The 18152-nt window shown below is 46.9% G+C and overlaps 1 protein-coding gene across 5 annotated transcripts in view; it reads right to left on the reverse strand.

Moving 5' to 3' along the window:
* Positions 1-18152, reverse strand: part of LOC121584408 (semaphorin-6A) — a 100305-nt gene that overhangs the window by 23037 nt on the left and 59116 nt on the right. For 3 of the 5 annotated variants that reach the window (XM_041900255.2, XM_041900254.2, XM_041900257.2), the window contains exons 7-18: positions 12629-12719; positions 11280-11399; positions 10818-10906; positions 9676-9893; positions 8848-8979; positions 7811-7966; positions 6529-6702; positions 5019-5159; positions 4788-4865; positions 2867-2925; positions 292-312; positions 84-125 (exon numbers count right to left, since the gene is read on the reverse strand). In XM_041900255.2, the coding sequence (XP_041756189.1) occupies positions 84-125; positions 292-312; positions 2867-2925; positions 4788-4865; positions 5019-5159; positions 6529-6702; positions 7811-7966; positions 8848-8979; positions 9676-9893; positions 10818-10906; positions 11280-11399; positions 12629-12719 (1321 nt within the window). The remainder of the gene's footprint in view (positions 1-83; positions 126-291; positions 313-2866; positions 2926-4787; positions 4866-5018; positions 5160-6528; positions 6703-7810; positions 7967-8847; positions 8980-9675; positions 9894-10817; positions 10907-11279; positions 11400-12628; positions 12720-18152) is intronic. The other 2 variants (XM_041900256.2, XM_041900258.2) reach the window with 1 other exon arrangement.

The raw sequence follows: 18152 nt of genomic DNA on the forward strand, positions 1-18152 counted from the left end.
AAAGGTTCTAGTTAGGAAAGGTTCTAGACGCTAGAGAACGACACTATAAATGACAAACTGGGGGAAAACAAACGTAAACTGACCATGGCGAGGTCTTTCATGACTGTGAGGACTGGATTGAACGTCTAAAGAAAGAAATGGAATAATTTTAATTAAAGCTTGTTTAGCTTCTCGTGAAATAGTGGGCGGGCTTTTATTATGGTGAGAGCAAAGAATTGATTGAATGGAAGAGCTGAAAATAAACAAGTGTGAGGGGAGGTATCATCTCGTTACCTCAGGTTTGGTACTTACCGTTGAGGGCCACGAACGCATCTAAAAAATCAAAGGAAAAATGTGTTAATTTGTTTCTTTCAAAGAGCAAAAGCAACACAATACATTGGCATGATCTAAACCATCTCTTCAAAAGGCGCGTTCACAATGCACCTTAGCCTAGGGCTGAGGGAGATTTTAGCCCGGGGCTAAGCAAATGTTCACCTTAGCCCAGGGCTAGCTGGCTCTGCTCAGGAGCATGGTTAGCACCAACTTTTCGGGGTTAGCCCCAGAAACACGGTGCCAAAATAGCCAGTGTGAATCCGGGTCAAGAACAACGCCTAGAATGCTCACTGTCCAATCACAAAAGCTTCACTGTCATTTAATTTACAAATGCTTGTGATGCCTGTAATGCTTTCTGCAAATTATTTTTAATAAGTAAATTCATATTCTACAATGGGTTGGTCAAAACAAGCATTGTGATTGGTTGAGACGCGTTCTAAGCCATTGGGTAAGCCTATGACGCAAAAATGGGCATCTTGTTTTCTGCTCCATCTGAGAAATCCCTGTGCATCCAGTGTCCCATCAGCCCAGCCAGCCAATATATATATATATATATATATTTTACCCCTTTTTCTCCCCAATTTTTTTAAATATCCAATTGGTAGTTACAGTCTTGTCCCATCGCTGCAACTCCCCTACGGACTTGGGAGAGGCGAAGGTCGAGAGCCGTGCGTCTTCCGAAACACGACCCTGCCAAGCCGCACTACTTCTTGACACACTGCTCACTTATTCCGGAAGCAAGCCGCACCAATGTGTCGGAGGAAACACCATCCAGCTGGGGACCAAAGTCAGCTTGCAGGTGCCCGGCCCACCACAAGAAGTCGCTAGAGCACGATAGGACAAAGAACTCCCGTCCGGCCAAACCCTCCCCTAACCCGGACGACGCTGGGCCAATTGTGAGTCGCCTCATGGGTCTCCCGGTCACGGCTGGCTGTGACACAACCCGGGATCAAATCTGGGGCTGTAGTGATGCCACAAGCACTGTGATGCAGTCTAAGACTGCTACGCCACTCGTGAGGCCCCAGCCAGCCAATTCATTAACTCAATCTCCACTGTAAAAAGGTTCTAGACATTACTTCCCCTTGCTTCTAGCCTAACATTTGGTTTGCAACAACGGGGGTTTGTACAAACGTTTCTGTCTGTCTCAACATTTGCAATATTGTTTCAATATTGAAATTCAATCTCCACTGTCCTATTGAGAATGAACGTGTCAGGACATCTTTTCTCAGCCAGTCGAAATCACGAATAAGCATCATTTCTATGGATATATACAAAGAAAGGTCAATATAAAAACAGGTATAACAAACACAAATGCAGCTACTTTGCTGTTATTCTAGCTGCACGGTTTGTCGTGACTGTGTTAGCCTTAGTTGGCTAGCTAGCAACCAAGGGATAAGAGCGTTGCCAACCAGTATGGCAATGGAACATTTAGAACGAACGACTGGGATATAGAACAAAAAGACTTCACGACTGAGTCGTGTCTCTGGCAACCGATAGAATGAACGGCCAGCCGGCTTGGTTTTTTATTTAATTGGTAACCCGTTGTAGAAAAGCAATTGTACACTCAAGTTAATACAAAACAACTTTTTTAGCACGGCTGTGTTTTCATAGCTTTTCCATTTACTTTTAATTGGATATATCCATGATAATAATAATGTTGAATGATTTCGCCTGGATCAGAAAAGTTGATGTCTCGTTCATGCACAGCATTCTCTGTACAAAAGTGAAACATTGTTTCCGAGGTCAGACAGGCAGACAGCAAGGTTTATACAAACCATCACTGTTGGACATAAAAGGCTAGAAGCAAGAGGAAATAATGTGTTAATAAATGTCTTATTGTTTATAACATTGGACACGAGTCAGAGATAGAATGTTGGTCGCATGTTTTGTTTGTCCAATTGTGAATCCTTAGCCCAGGGTTAACAAATGCTTGTGTGAACACAGGCTACACTCTTAGAAAGAAAGGTGCTATTTAGAACCTAAAAGGGTTCTTCGGCTGTCCCCATAGGAGAACCCTTTGAAAGAACCCTTTTTGGTTCCAGGTAGAACCCTTTTGGGTTCCATGTAAAAACCTTTCCACAGAGGGTTCTACACAGCCAAATAACCGTTTTGGAACCCTTTTTTCTAAGAGTGTAAGCTAGCCCAGGGCCAGTCTAGCCTGGAGCTAAGGTAGTCCGAAGCTAAGAACAAGGCAATGTGAAAAGGCCTAAAGTAATTGAGAATCGACTGCCTGTTCAATACTTATCGACATTCTCATCTATTGTGGTTTATGGTGCTTCTCTAAAGGAATGTGAACAGTCTTCATTTTCTTCTGATTCGTTGGTATTCCCCTAATCGGTATTAACCAGAAAGCAACACAGAGCTATGTACTCTAGTCTATACAGAGTGGTTGTGGACTCTTTGGGGAGTATGGGGCGTGTGTGTGTGTGTGTGTGTGTGTGTGTGTGCGATGTTTGTGTGTGCTGTTGTGTATGGTGGGGTGAGAGACACGTCCCTGTCCTGCAGGACAGAGGCACATTGAGCCCAGATCAACAGAGGGAAGAGGCCTGCTTACTTTGGCAGTCTCCCAGTCCATCTGTGTTGCCATGCTCCACGTCCTGCTCGAAGGTCGATCTGCATAATGAACAGAGACATCATAGTGAACGTCTGGACTCACACAGGACTCACTCAGGCCTGGACAGATCAGGACTCACACAGGATCAGCACAGGCCTGGACAGATCAGGACTCACACAGGACTCAGTCAGGCCTGGACAGATCAGGACTCACACAGGATGAGCACAGGCCTGGACAGATCAGGACTCACACAGGATCAGCACAAGCCTGGACAGATCAGGACTCACACAGGATGAGCACAGGCCTGGACAGATCAGGACTCACACAGGATGAGCACAGGCCCGGACAGATCAGGACTCACACAGGATCTGCACAGGCCTGGACAGATCAGGACTCACACAGGATCAGCACAGGCCTGGACAGATCAGGACTCACACAGGATGAGCACAGGCCTGGACAGATCAGGACTGAAACAGGATGAGCACAGGCCTGGACAGATCAGGCACCATAGGACCAGGACTATCGATATGGGTCTACGGTCCAATCACACGCATCAGGGCCAGGGGCCAGGGGCCAGGGGCCAGGCCAATGAAGCAGAGGGAAGGTGGACACTATTTTCTCCCAGCCGCCTACGCTCAGCTCAGACTCGACTTTCCTGAAGGATCACCAGCCATGCAGTGAAACAGAGCGGCCAACTGTCAGAGAGATTACAGTCAACGATGACAGCCTCTACTGCATGGACCACTGCTTACAATCAGAGCGTGGATCATGCTCTACACAGACTGGTCTACCAGGCTTCAAATCAGAAGTAGATTCTTGATCAAATAATTTTTGCTGAAAATGCAGTAAGAGGAAACACACATGCTATGTTGTTTTTTAAAAATCTGATGTCGACTTCTCTAGCCTTGGAGGGGGGTGCAAGAGGTAAAATGGTAGAATACTATAGAACAGGCATGGGGAGGAGTGGTGAACAGCAGACCCACATCATATGCAAGTTGATCAGAGGGGGGTGGGGGGAGGAAGAGAGAGAGAGCGAGCGAGCGAGAGAGAGAGAGAGAGCGAGAGAGAGAGAGAGAGAGAGAGAGAGAGAGAGAGAGAGAGAGAGAGAGAGAGAGAGAGAGAGAGCGAGAGAGAGAGAGAGAGAGAGAGAGAGAGAGACTCTAGGGCCTGTTTTCCCCTCCCCACTCAATTTCTCAAGCAATTCTTGCTTGAGAAATTGCTCTTTGCTAGGTATTTAATTGTTAGAAATGATTTGATATTGAGATAAAAATGGCTGCATTGGGCCTTTAAACACTGGGACACGTCCGGCCAAATGCTTTCAATAGCTCGCCACAGAACCTACAGATCATTGCGCTCTAATCCCCACTCACTCACTTAGAAATATTGTACAGTAAAAGTGAGGTCATCTAACCTCCTAAGGCCTCTGTCTACTCAATTTCCAAAGTGGAAACTCAATCAGAACAGTCGAGAGGCCTGGGCTTTAGAAATAATAATAGGATATAGTACTGTAGCATGCGGACCAATCATTTGGCTGGGATCAAATTAATTTAACATAAAAAGCTGTCCCTTTCATTATGACTTCATCTGTAAAATGGGTTTCACCCACAGAAACTCCATATGCTGTTTTTTCAAAACACATCTAGTTCTGCGTCATAAATATAGCCACAAATGATGGTGACCGCCAAGTCCCCCTCCTCCCAAGCCCCAGCCCCAGGGCAAATATCACTTTCCTTCCATCTTCCTTTCCAATAGCCCTTTCAGTTGGAAAAAAAACTACAGAGCACCACAAAAATGTGACTAATCATAGAAACAGTAGATCGATTGAAGTCATTGAGGAAACCAGTCATCACACAGCACAAATTATATTATGATTACTGTACATGAAATAGATAGTATGATAGTGGAGTGAACAGTAACGTACTTTGGGTCGAGCACCACCTGTCTGCATGCTCCCTCGGACACCCAGCCGCAGTAGGGATCCCTGGAGGCAATGCATGATCTGAAGGAAACGCACACAGCGCTCTCATCACAACATGTATCTTCACAGCGTTTTATTTTCCTGAAGACTGATTAGTTAGGACATTACAAACGCATTAATAAAGTCCTGAATCCAAGAGAATGGATGGATGGAGGGTTTATTTAAAAAACCTACTTCTTGCATTTGCCATGTCTCTCGCAGCGAGAGAGCGGCACCTTGACTACACAGGAGGAAAAGGCCACAAACAGAGAGTGTCCCTGGCTGTCCATCTGCATGCTGACGATCCGCTTGTCGTCCACACCGTCGATGCTGCACCTGGATTAGGGGCAGGGCAGAGAGAGAGAGAGAGAGAGAAGGAAGAGAGAGACAGACAGGAGGAGTTGTCAGCACTAACAGAAAACTTCAAACAGCCCCAGTCTCTCTCTGTTGATAGGAGCTCAAAGCCCCACCATAGTATCTTTGTCTGCAGGGTATAAGAGAGAGTCCACGCTAATCCCACCGTGCAGAGCATCCATCTACCCCAGAGGAGGGATTTATCTCCAGCCCAGCATTACAGCCCTCAATTAGGGCTTACAGTCCATCTACACTATGTAATGCGGGGTGGCCAAACCCAGATCCTGATCCCACCCAGCAAAGTCACCTACGCTATCCGCTCAGGCCAGATGGCTGAGGGCCAGAGACTGCTCTGCCCATGCCACGAAGAGAGGGGGGAGGGGGGAAGGTGAAGGTCTCGTCCTTCATCCCACACCCACCCATGTCACATGACGCTACAGTACGTTGTTGCATAACAAACACAAATCAGGTCCCTCATCTCCTCATTGACTCTACCCTATCATCAGGCCCCTCATCTCCTTCTCATTGACTCTACCCTATCATCAGGCCCCTCATCTCCTCATTGACTCTACCCTATCATCAGGCCCCTCATCTCCTCATTGACTCTACCCTATCATCAGGCCCCTCATCTCCTTCTCATTGACTCTACCCTATCATCAGGCCCCTCATCTCCTCATTGACTCTACCCTATCATCAGGCCCCTCATCTCCTTCTCATTGACTCTACCCTATCATCAGGCCCCTCATCTCCTTCTCATTGACTCTACCCTATCATCAGGCCCCTCATCTCCTTCTCATTGACTCTACCCTATCATCAGGCCCCTCATCTCCTTCTCATTGACTCTACCCTATCATCAGGCCCCTCATCTCCTTCTCATTGACTCTACCCTATCATCAGGCCCCTCATCTCCTTCTCATTGACTCTACCCTATCATCAGGCCTCTCATCTAAATATTTGCTTTGGCAAGGCCCATGCAGATTCTCCTCTCATTTACTTCCTTTCCAGATATTCCAAAAGCCCCTTTATAATGTATTAAGAAGAGATCTCAGGCTGGATTGAAAGACTAACAGCCTCTCTCTGTTTTCTTTAATCATCTTGCATTTGTAAGAGTAGAGCTGTGTGGTCTGAGCCCATTACTGAAGATCCAGGACCGGCCTCTTTAATTTAGTAGCTGTGGTCAGTGCAGAGTGTAACTTGATGAAACTCTTTAAATGATAGAGTAGCCATCTGGTGGGCTGGGTTAGCGGTGCTGGGTTAGCGGTGCTGGGGTAGTGGTGCTGGGGTAGTGGTGCTGGGATAGTCCTGGGGTAGTGGTGAGGTAGGTAGCGTGGCTAGCTAATGGAATACACACTTCTCCGGGTTATACACGTTGAGCTCCTCAAGGAAGAGACTGTCGTTCAGGAAACCGCTGTTCATCTTAGCCAGGAATTTAAGAATGATCCCCTTCTCCGATCCCAGGAAAACGACGGTGTGATTCCGATAGGGTCCCGCTGCATTGTCCACGGCGATCCGGGTTAGCCGGTATCTAGAACAGATATGGAATACCGTGAAGAACACGTTTATGGATTTATACCTCATCTCTTGATTTTAAGGCTGAACTCCACTGTGTGTTATCTAGTAGTATCTCCAATTAGATTTGGACCATGGAGCTCCTACTGTTATCAAAACAATGTATAATCTGCAGATCGGTATGCAAATACATTTGCATGTCTATTAATTCAGTGAGATGGAAAGGATTAAAGACAAATATATTACTGCCATTGAAAGACTAGATCTCTTCACACAAGGTCATGAGATATAAAACATGCATGCCTACGCTGGAATGAAAGCACTGACTTAATCATTTACATTATCTGAGTAAATGCTCACATCACAATCAAATCAATAAGATAAGGCCTTCTTCGCTCCCATTCAGACTGTCTGGTTTGAAATGACATTGAACGTCTGGTTTTGTACCATCGACAATAACAGCAATCTCAAGTATTACAGTATGTCAATGATTCTGTCCCATTAAGAATAACAACAACCTCAAGGACAATGTCCATGGTTTTGTCCCATTAAGAATAACAGGAAATCTCAAGAGGGGTCTCCTTGAGTCCAGTCTCCCTCCCTACAGATTGTGCCTGGCTAGCCGCTAGAACATATAATGGAATAGGTTTTCATAGTTGATAGGATTTTGATAGTCCAATTTGTAACAAAAGCTCAAATTCTATAATGTCCCTTTGGGGTAGAGATGAGATAAGGTCCTATTACAGATGGAGTTTGCGGCTGACTTCCTGTGTCAGAGTCATACTACACACAGAGGCTGTGACATAGATAATAAAACCCCTTCCACCATATGCCCTTATAAAAGTACCTGCTTTCGATGTATATAACCCTTTTAACTACCAACATGTAACGTAACGCTTTGCTATGTGCCATGCCATTTAAATAAAAAATATAACTAAGATTTATTTATATAATGATGCCACTGGTAATCACAAATATAGTAATGCATGATTCATGTATAACCTTGATGAACACCACCCATAACTCAGACCTAGCTAGCAGACCTAGCTAGCGTGCTAACTAGCGTAGCATCCTAGCTAGCGCGCTAACTAGCGTAGCATCCTAGCTAGTGAGGCTATACTCACCGCACCATGGTTTTGAGAAACCAGGGCCTGTTAGTGATAGAGGGCACAGCTTCATCCATGAGAGGGTGCTGCTTGATGAAGTTCAGGGTGTCGTCAGGGAACTCGTTGGACACCTTGTACTTCTCTAAGGACGGAGTGCCAGCACAACACCCGGGCCTGAAGTGGATGAAAGTAACAGGGAATCAAACAGTGGGAGTCAGAGAGCAGCCATTTGATCTCTTTACAAGGACAGAGTAGCAGAGGAGAAGGCCCTCTAAAAGTGAAGCTGCCTGATAGGAGATCCGTTCAAAGACATCTCACCTCTCGATTGCCTTATTAAAAAGGTTTTGCTGCACTATTACGGTAGAGCGGTACCCTGGATAACTTGGGTGGATTCTGTGGCCTGGCATTGAAACGGCCCTGATTCAATACTTTTCCATGGTAGACATTGCAGAATGTAATAAGGTCTACAGTACATGAAAAGCAACAGAGACAGATCAGTCACAGAGACGAGGACACATCGCATGTCTGCTGCTGCTGCAGAAGAGGAGGGGGGGAAAAACCTGGGCAACATCGTGAAAACTCCCTTCTGTTTGTCTGCTGATAACGTCGACAGAAAATAAATTGAATAAACGAGACGTAGATTTCAGATCTCATTAACACCTGACCTTGTTTCACACAAACACATAATGTTATGCTAATCACCAGGGGTGGTATCCTGTTGTGCTCCACATTATCGCCATCCATATGGGGAGAGACACCAATTACAGTACCATCCCCCTCCACAGATCTTGGTTTTTAAACCCACGTTTCACGAGAGAAAAGGAGCTGCTCTTTGCCGGGTAATTAGGAACGCAGAGATGGAGATTGATCAGGCTGGTGCATTTGTAGAAGTAGGCAGCCATCTGGAAAATGATCTCATGCTTCATTTGCTGATATCGAGCTTCTTTAATGCTGCCGGTGAGTGTGTGTTTTTGAATGTGTGTGTGTTGCTGGTGTGTGTGCATGTATGTGTGTGTGTGGGAGTGCGGGGAGTGGGAGTGGGGAAATAGGAATACCTTGGTTTTGGAACCTTCTCCTCAGGAACAGGTGTCCAGGTGGAATCCGGGGACTTCTGCTCTTTAAAACGTCCAGTGAACGCATTGGCCACATCAGCCATGTCATAGGCGCAGACGGCCGACCCCGGAATGCTGTAGAAACATCACCCCACACAAAAAAGAACTTTTCTCAGTCCAATTGATATGATTCCACTGTGTGCAAACTGTGCATAGCATAGCTCTGAATCACTTGTCTATTTCCCGGACATTTCTGAGGGGCATTTCAGCTGCCTTGGCATTGAGAGACATCATGTACAAGGACAGGATTGTGACGGTTACAGAGCTGTTATTCTGCTAACCTTGTGGCCCAGGCTGTAAATCTCAGTAATCAGCCAGCGTTGGCTATGTTCAGAGCGAGAGGCACGCCATGCTGCCAAAGCACTTGGTTAAATTAATAGCTAATAAATCCCGAAAGCTACCTCCAGTCAAAACGTGTTCCCTCTCATTTCACTCACTAACTGCTATTCATGCCAGGATCAAATTCGCTTATAGGAATTCCAAGCCGCTTCATTGACTTTTAATGGCCATTAACCATGCTCAATTGCATTGTCACAAGCAATTGTCTTATCGCCTAAGAAACGCCATAAAATGGGATTTACAATATGTAGCAGTACTACAGCTCATTTATAATTTCTATTTAGATAAAAACTCCCTGCCTAAATTATTCTCCATTCTCAATATGCAATATACAGGAATAACATTATGCACAAAACTATTGTGACAGTGAATTATGCGCTGCGGTGGCCTAGGAAATTGATTTCCTTCTGTGCGGCCGCCGGACAATCGTACCTGTTGTGAGGTGTGGAGAAGGTTGCCATGACGACGTCGCGACCGTTGATGTGGATGACGTCGGTGACGGCCTGCAGGATGTTGAAATAGAAGTGGGAGTCTCCCGGGATGGAGCAGTTGAGCCGGGTCTTCAGGAAGGAGGTCCACTGTTTCTCCAGAACTCTCTGGGAGCCACCCTTGTCGTTCTTACACACCCTGGCCACCCGGGGGAACACCACCTGGACAGCACGTACACACACACACACACACACTCAGTGGGTGTTTTCAGACACACACCTGTTGTCTGGCTGGTTTCCTTATGCCCCAACCAGCACACTCACAGAAGGTAAAGCGTATTATTATTATTACTTCTCTGTAACTAAGCAGGTCTCGCAGACCAAAAATATTCACCATGCATAGATATACAACAGCCCACATTATTAATGACTGTGGGCACTTATTATGTTTCAGATTGTCAAAGAAATCAATCAGGGAGTACCATTCCTTTATCCCACATCACACACCAAACCATACGGCACACTCCTCTGCATTCTTCATTATATAGTGATGTTCCTTTCAAAATAACCAGAGAATTTCACTTTGTATTCATGTGCAGTACAAGACGTCAGTCAGAATTGGGTGAAATTTCCCCTGCTCCACGTTTATTCAAAATAATATAATGTTTATGTAATTCATTTCCATATCGTATTTTCCTTGTAGGTATCCAATTAAACCTTCTCCATGCAAACTGAAATGAAAGGATTAATCAAAACATCTTTTATATCCCTCTGGTCTAAAACCTTGAATGAAGAATCAGCACATTTTCCTTTCCTCTTGTTCCTATCTGTCTCATTTCGGAGAAAAACTTCAAAATCCTTTGAGGAAACAGCCAGAGTAAGCAACAGGTTAACCAGTAACACGAAGTGCGAGTCAGAGGATATATTTAGACTTCAAAATGACTTTCCAGGAGGCACCGACATGCATTTTCAACTATTTTTAAGCCTACATCCTGCAAATGTTTTTCTATATCGAAAAGGTTTTACATTTTGGTCACACTGACCGCCCTTCCAGATACTTGATACACCCACTTCCTGTTTACTTCCCCAAGCACATCCTGTCTCTCCTGTTCAGGAGGAAGTAGCCCTCAGCCCCAATCAGCTTACCTTTCCCATTGTGTTGTACTCCATGGCAATTTCCCGATAGAAGAAGTAGATGAAGTCACCGTAGTTAACTGCCTGTACGAAATACGGCTCTGAACAAAAAAAAGCAGACATATCATCACTAAACAGATCAACCCCATTTTACATCCAATACCTAAAGTATCAATCACAGTATAGAGTGAGGCACAGCCCAGACCTGGCACTGGGAGTAGCTCAATCCATCATCTCTATTAGGGGGCTATTTACATGTGGGGGATGAGGGATCTATCCATTCAGCTTTGACAACCTGGTCATGTTGTCGTTCCTAGAGGCAGCCAATTTACTTAGTACATAACTACTATGGGACTGGTTATGAGAGTGACAAAATCAACTCTGATTTGTTTTCCAAGCCGTCACTCATTGTGGTGAGTCTGTATCTCTAAGTGTTTCAAACATCAGGTCTTTGTATCCGATGACTCTCCTCACCTTTGAGACACTTGGAGTCGTGTTTGACAGTGCGCAAAGTCGGGCTGTCTCCAAGGCTACGATAAATGACTGCATCGATCGCTAGGAAATCTGTTACTGTTGCGGAGTAGAGCTTTCCATCTGGAGAGAGAGAAGAGAGAGAGGGATCAGGAAGTCAGCCACTGTACCAGTCATGGGCAGAACATACAAACACACTCAGAGATGCTGATCTTCATGACTGGGTACACAAACACTACAAGAGGAATGGATACGCACAGAAACCTTCCTCATTTAACACACACACTCTCACACACACACACACACACACACGCTCCTCAATGCGAACAGTATCCGCAACGAGGATGACCTCAGCCCCTCTGCTTCAATTGGATGGCTGCATTGGCCTCAGCTTCAATTGGAAGGCTGCATTGGAAACTTTAACTACATAATTGAAAGGATAGCAAAGAACCCTCTTGATTACGTAGAGAATCCCATTCCAATTCCGCTGCTCCAAATTAACTGGTCATCTAAAGGCATTTACTCTGCCTTGGCTATACACAGAAAAACTCACATCCCATAAATCAGTTCACAGCGAATATCAATAAGAGAGAATCACTGTATGAGCGCCTCGGTTGGAAGAGCTGTAACCCACGAACGGAAAGCTGACTCATTCGGGGTTTCGTCTTTTTTATTTATTTTTAATCCCCACATTCAGGAGAATATTCCTGTTTTTTTTTGGTGTAAAACCACAATAGCTTCATGTGTTTCCAAGCTGCCCGCAGACTTACATCTGCCAAGCAGCAGATTGCTCCCAGAAACACGGAACAAATTGGCCCCGAGTTCAACAATTTCTTCAACAGCATGTAACAGACTGCCCCTTATTCCTGACCTACTGTTAGTATATTGATATTAAAATGGGCCACATAGTATTAAATACATCCTAGTGTTCCTAATGCAACCTTACACTCAAAAAGAGAAAGACTTCCTATCCAGCTAATGTTTAATGACTTTGAGTAAAGGAAAAGGCTAATCTTTGAAGTGATATGCCTTGTATAATGGCATGATTACCGAGAGATACAGTGTAATTTAAAATGTTCTTGACATAGCATTCATACAACTAGTTTAATTTAACTTAGTATTGAATAGGATAAGATTAACTGTAATGTCTCCAAGGGGGATATTGTCTTAGACCCACAGTACTGCTGTATACAAAATAGACACTGTACATTAAACACTTAACATAATGCATACCTTTCACTTGATGTGGTAATGCAAGATTCTTTAGGCTACTTCTTTAGACTAAAAAGGGTAACCTATATTTTCCCAAATCACATCCACATTCCAGTAACAAATTATTTATGTTCTCTCACCAGCAAACAGGGCGATGTTGGAGTGCTTGGCATCGTATGGGCACCGCGCCATCCCACTGATGTCCTCCCCTATAGCATCCATGGTGTCCATCTACAGTGGAGAGAGAAGAAGATCAGAGGAAAATCCACCCAAAAGCTAGCAGTCACCCCATCCCATCCCATCCCACCCGTCCCATCCCACCCCAACACAACCCCATCCCACCCCACCCCACCCCACCCATCCCATCCCATCCCACCCGTCCCGTCCCATCCCATCCCACCCCACCCATCCCATCCCACCCGTCCCATCCCACCCCACCACAACCCCATCCCACCCCACCCCACCCCACCCACCCATCCCGCCCCACCCATCCCACCGACCCCACCCCAACCCTACTCCACCCATCCCCACCCAAGGTCACTGGGCTGAGGTCAAGGTCACTGGGCTGAGGTCAAGGTCACTGGGCTGAGGTCAAGATCACTGTACGCTAACAGAGTTACATAGAGGTGTTTTCTCTCTCACAAAGACTGCAGCTTGCAGAAAGTCTTACCGCTCTTTTTGGTCTCTAAAGAGGACATTTTGTTTTCTATTTCTGTCTCTATGGAAACAGCTATCATCTACCCACTAAAAAGGTCACAAACTCTCACTGAGTCCTGAAAGCGATGCCAGATAAATAGTTAGATTTCTCTATTTTCTTTCGGCTATCAATATATTAATAATTGCATAAACAGAGGCCCTTTTAAAAGATACACATTTTTGAGACAGGGAAAGTTGCTCATGGTGTCGCTAGTCTGAGGGCACTAATTTCAACTGTATCACTGTGGGAGTTGAGGACTATGCTATCACTGTGGGAGTTGAGGACTATGCTATCACTGTGGGAGTTGAGGACTATGCTATCACTGTGGGAGTTGAGGACTATGCTATCACTGTGGGAGTTGAGGACTATGCTATCACTGTGGGAGTTGAGGACTATGCTATCACTGTGGGAGTTGAGGACTATGCTATCACTGTGGGAGTTGAGGACTATGCTATCACTGTGGGAGTTGAGGACTATGCTATCACTGTGGGAATTAAGGCACTATGCTATCACTGTGGGAGTTGAGGCACTATGCTATCACTGTGGGAGTTGAGGACTATGCTATCACTGTGGGAGTTGAGGACTATGCTATCACTGTGGGAGTTGAGGACTATGCTATCACTGTGGGAGTTGAGGACCATGCTATCACTGTGGGAGTTGAGGACTATGCTATCACTGTGGGAGTTGAGGACTATGCTATCACTGTGGGAATTAAGGCACTATGCTATCACTGTGGGAGTTGAGGCACTATGCTATCACTGTGGGAGTTGAGGACTATGCTATCACTGTGGGAGTTGAGGCACCATGCTATCACTGTGGGAATTAAGGCACTATGCTATCACTGTGGGAGTTGAGGCACTATACTATCACTGTGGGAATTAAGGCACTATGCTATCACTGTGGGAGTTGAGGCACTATGCTATCACTGTGGGAATTAAGGCACTATGCTATCACTGTGGGAGTTGAGGCACTATGCTATCACTGTGGGAATTGAGGCACTATGCTATCACTGTGGGAATTAAGGCACTATGCTATCACTGTGGGAGTTGAGGCACTATGCTATCACTGTGGGAATTAAGGCACTATGCTATCACTGTGGGAGTTGAGGCACTATGCTATCACTGTGGGAATTAAGGCACTATGCTATCACTGTGGGAGTTGAGGATCATGCTATCACTGTGGGAATTAAGGCACTATGCTATCACTGTGGGAGTTGAGGACTATGCTATCACTGTGGGAGTTAAGGCACTATGCTATCACTGTGGGAGTTAAGGCACTATGCAATCACTGTGGGGGTTGAGGCACAGTGCTATCACTGTGGGGGTTGAGGCACTATGCTATCACTGTGGGGGTTGAGGCACTGTGCTATCACTGTGGGGGTTGAGGCACTATGCTATGACTGTGGGGGGTTGAGTCACTATGCTATCACTGTGGGGGTTAAGGCACTATGCTATCACTGTGGGAGTTAAGGCACTATGCTATCACTGTGGGAGTTAAGGCACTATGCTATCACTGTGGGGGTTGAGGTACTATGCTATCACTGTGGGGGTTGAGGTAGAGGTACTATGCTATCACTGTGGGGGTTGAGGCGAGGTTGAGGCACTATGCTATCACTGTGGGGGTTGAGGCACTATGCTATGACTGTGGGGGGTTGAGTCACTATGCTATCACTGTGGGGGTTAAGGCACTATGCTATCACTGTGGGAGTTGAGGCACTATGCTATCACTGTGGGAGTTAAGGCACTATGCTATCACTGTGGGAGTTAAGGCACTATGCTATCACTGTGGGGGTTGAGGCACTATGCTATCACTGTGGGAGTTAAGGCACTCTGCTATCACTGTGGGAGTTGAGGCACTATGCTATCACTGTGGGGGTTGAGGCACTATGCTATCACTGTGGGAGTTAAGGCACTCTGCTATCACTGTGGGAGTTGAGGCACTATGCTATCACTGTGGGAGTTAAGGCACTATGCTATCACTGTGGGGGTTGAGGTACTATGCTATCACTGTGGGGGTTGAGGCGAGGTTGAGGCACTATGCTATCACTGTGGGTGTTGAGGCACTATGTCTGAGTCTCTTGGACTGACTGTTACTTGGGCTTGATTCTGCTACAGCATCGGTGGAGGGAGGGAGGCCCCCCTCTTGCCTGTTTAATTTCACCGTGGCAATGACCTCTGTCTACTGTGGGCTTGGCTCTCTGTCAGTGATCTATTCCTGCCATTTGAACAGAAGGAAGAGACTCCCAGGCAATCGTGAGATATATATGAGGTCAATCCACTATCAAACAGCAAGGAGAAAAGGGATAAACAATTTTGTTGTTGCTTCTGAATAGATTATTGTATTTTTCCATAAACAATTAAAAACATGGGAAGCTAGACCTATCCTTGAGGATGTAAATTAATTAACTCACGGATTAAGGCCCTGTATGCAAATTAATAATACAAATAGAAAATAAACACATCTCTAGCATGGCCATCAAATGCATTTTAATTGGTTGCTTCCACAGTGGAAAGGGGCCTTGTAAGTCATTGCATGTCTATGTTGTTATCGTACAGGGTTTATCACTGCTATGGGAAATCAGAGTGTGCACATATTCATTGCACTGCCTCTCCCACTGAGACAGTCATGCTCCATCTCTTGGCTGCCTGTCAGGCTCAGGCTGGGGCAGGGGTTGGGGCTGAGGCTGGGGCTGAGGCAGGGGGTGAGACTGAGGCAGGGGGTGAGACAGGGGCTGGGGCTGAGGCAGGGGGTGAGACAGGGGCTGGGGCTGAGGCAGGGGCTGAGGCAGGGGCTGAGACAGGGGCTGAGACTGAGGCAGAGAATGGTGCAGGGGGTGAGGCTGAGGCAGGGGCTGAGGCAGGGGGTGAGACAGGGGCTGAGACTGAGGCAGAGAATGGTGCAGGGGGTGAGGCTGAGGCAGGGGGTGAGACAGGGGCTGAGACTGAGGCAGAGAATGGTGCAGGGGGTGAGGCTGAGGCAGGGGCTGAGGCAGGGGGTGAGACAGGGGCTGAGACTGAGGCAGGGGCTGGAGCAGGGGGGTGAGGCTGAGGCAGGGGGTGAGGCAGGGGGTGAGACAGGGGCTGAGACTGAGCCAGGGGCTGGAGCAGGGGGTGAGGCTGAGGCAGGGGCTGAGGCAGGGGGTGAGACAGGGGCTGAGACTGAGGCAGGGGCTGGAGCAGGGGGTGAGGCTGAGGCAGGGGCTGGAGCAGGGGGTGAGGCTGAGGCAGGGGGTGAGGCAGGGGGTGAGACAGGGGCTGAGACTGAGGCAGGGGCTGGAGCAGGGGGTGAGGCTGAGGCAGGGGGTGAGGCAGGGGGTGAGTCAGGGGCTGATGCAGAGGCTGGGCAGGAGGTCAGGCTGAGGCAGGGGACGAGGAAGGAGCTGAGGCGGGGGCTGGAGCAGGGGCTGGGGCTATACAGGGGGTGGGGCTATACACCACGGCTGATCAATATCAACTGGGCCTCTCAGCAGCACTCCCCTGCTCCACCCGGCAACAGGTGATGTAATGGACACCAGTCGTACATCAGGCAGCTGGGGAGGGAGGCTTTATTACACAAAGCGAGCTGTGCCTCGGCTCGGGGGAGCGGCCCACGGCTGCCAAGGTGTCTGTCTGAGCGGCCCGGGTACACAAGTGTCGGCGCCGACAGAGGAGCTGGCTTGCAGATGGACCCTCGGGAGGGGGGAGGAGAGAAGCAAGGGAGTGAGGAAGGGGGAAGGGGTGGGGGGGTGTAGCTGCTGTCGACAGGAACATTTGTATATCCTTCCCCCCTCCCCGTGGCTCTGATTAATGTGGGATGCGGTTGGCCCCAAAACAGAAGCTCTTTTCAGGCCTGTCAGGCCGGCGAGATGGAGAGGCAAACTGTGGCCAAGGTGGATGCATGCGCACACATACTCCCTCCCCCTCGACCAGAACCAGGCTGGGCACCGAGGAGTGGATGCACCCTGCGGGCACCTCAAAAGCCTGAAATCGGTCGTTTGGGAGAGAATGCCAACGGCCAACAGCCTGTTTATTTAACCTCTTCGCCATTACGTTTACATATTTTACAGCACCTCTCGTGTTATGGTCTGTCAGTGAGGATGTCAGCTTTCCGCAGACAATACAACACTAATAACAATGAAAAGCGCCTGAAATGGGAGCAGAAGAACTGTAAAACGTGGGCATACATTCTGTATTCTCTAAAGAATGCTTGAGTGAGAACACAAGCCCTTTTCTGTGCTTCGTTGAACCAAAAAGTCAATGAAGCGAAGAGTCTTGTTCGGTGGTAAACAACAACCCCCTGATGTCTCACAACAGCACCTTCAAATCAAGTTCACTGTGGCGTCAATTTGTTTCCTAACATGCCAACAAAGCCAGCTTTCTAGAGTTTTCTTTCCTAAGGATGACAGTATATACAGTGGGGAAAAAAAGTATTTAGTCAGCCACCAATTGTGCAAGTTCTCCCACTTAAAAAGATGAGAGAGGCCTGTAATTTTCATCATAGGTACACGTAAACTATGACAGACAAAATGAGGAAAAAAAATCCAGAAAATCACATTGTAGGATTTTTAATGAATTTATTGGCATATGATGGTGGAAAATAAGTATTTGGTCAATAACAAAAGTTTCTCAATACTTTGTTATATACCCTTTGTTGGCAATGACACAGGTCAAACGTTTTCTGTAAGTCTTCACAAGGTTTTCACACACTGTTGCTGGTATTTTGGCCCATTCCTCCATGCAGATCTCCTCTAGAGCAGTGATGTTTTGGGGCTGTCGCTGGGCAACACAGACTTTCAACTCCCTCCAAAGATTTTCTATGGGGTTGAGATCTGGAGACTGGCTAGGCCACTCCAGGACCTTGAAATGCTTCTTACGAAGCCACTCCTTCGTTGCCCGGGCGGTGTGTTTGGGATCATTGTCATGCTGAAAGACCCAGCCACGTTTCATCTTCAATGCCCTTGCTGATGGAAGGAGGGTTTCACTCAAAAT

Source organism: Coregonus clupeaformis, chromosome 16 (genome assembly GCF_020615455.1).
Source record: "Coregonus clupeaformis isolate EN_2021a chromosome 16, ASM2061545v1, whole genome shotgun sequence".
In the NCBI taxonomy this organism is placed as follows: domain Eukaryota; kingdom Metazoa; phylum Chordata; class Actinopteri; order Salmoniformes; family Salmonidae; genus Coregonus; species Coregonus clupeaformis.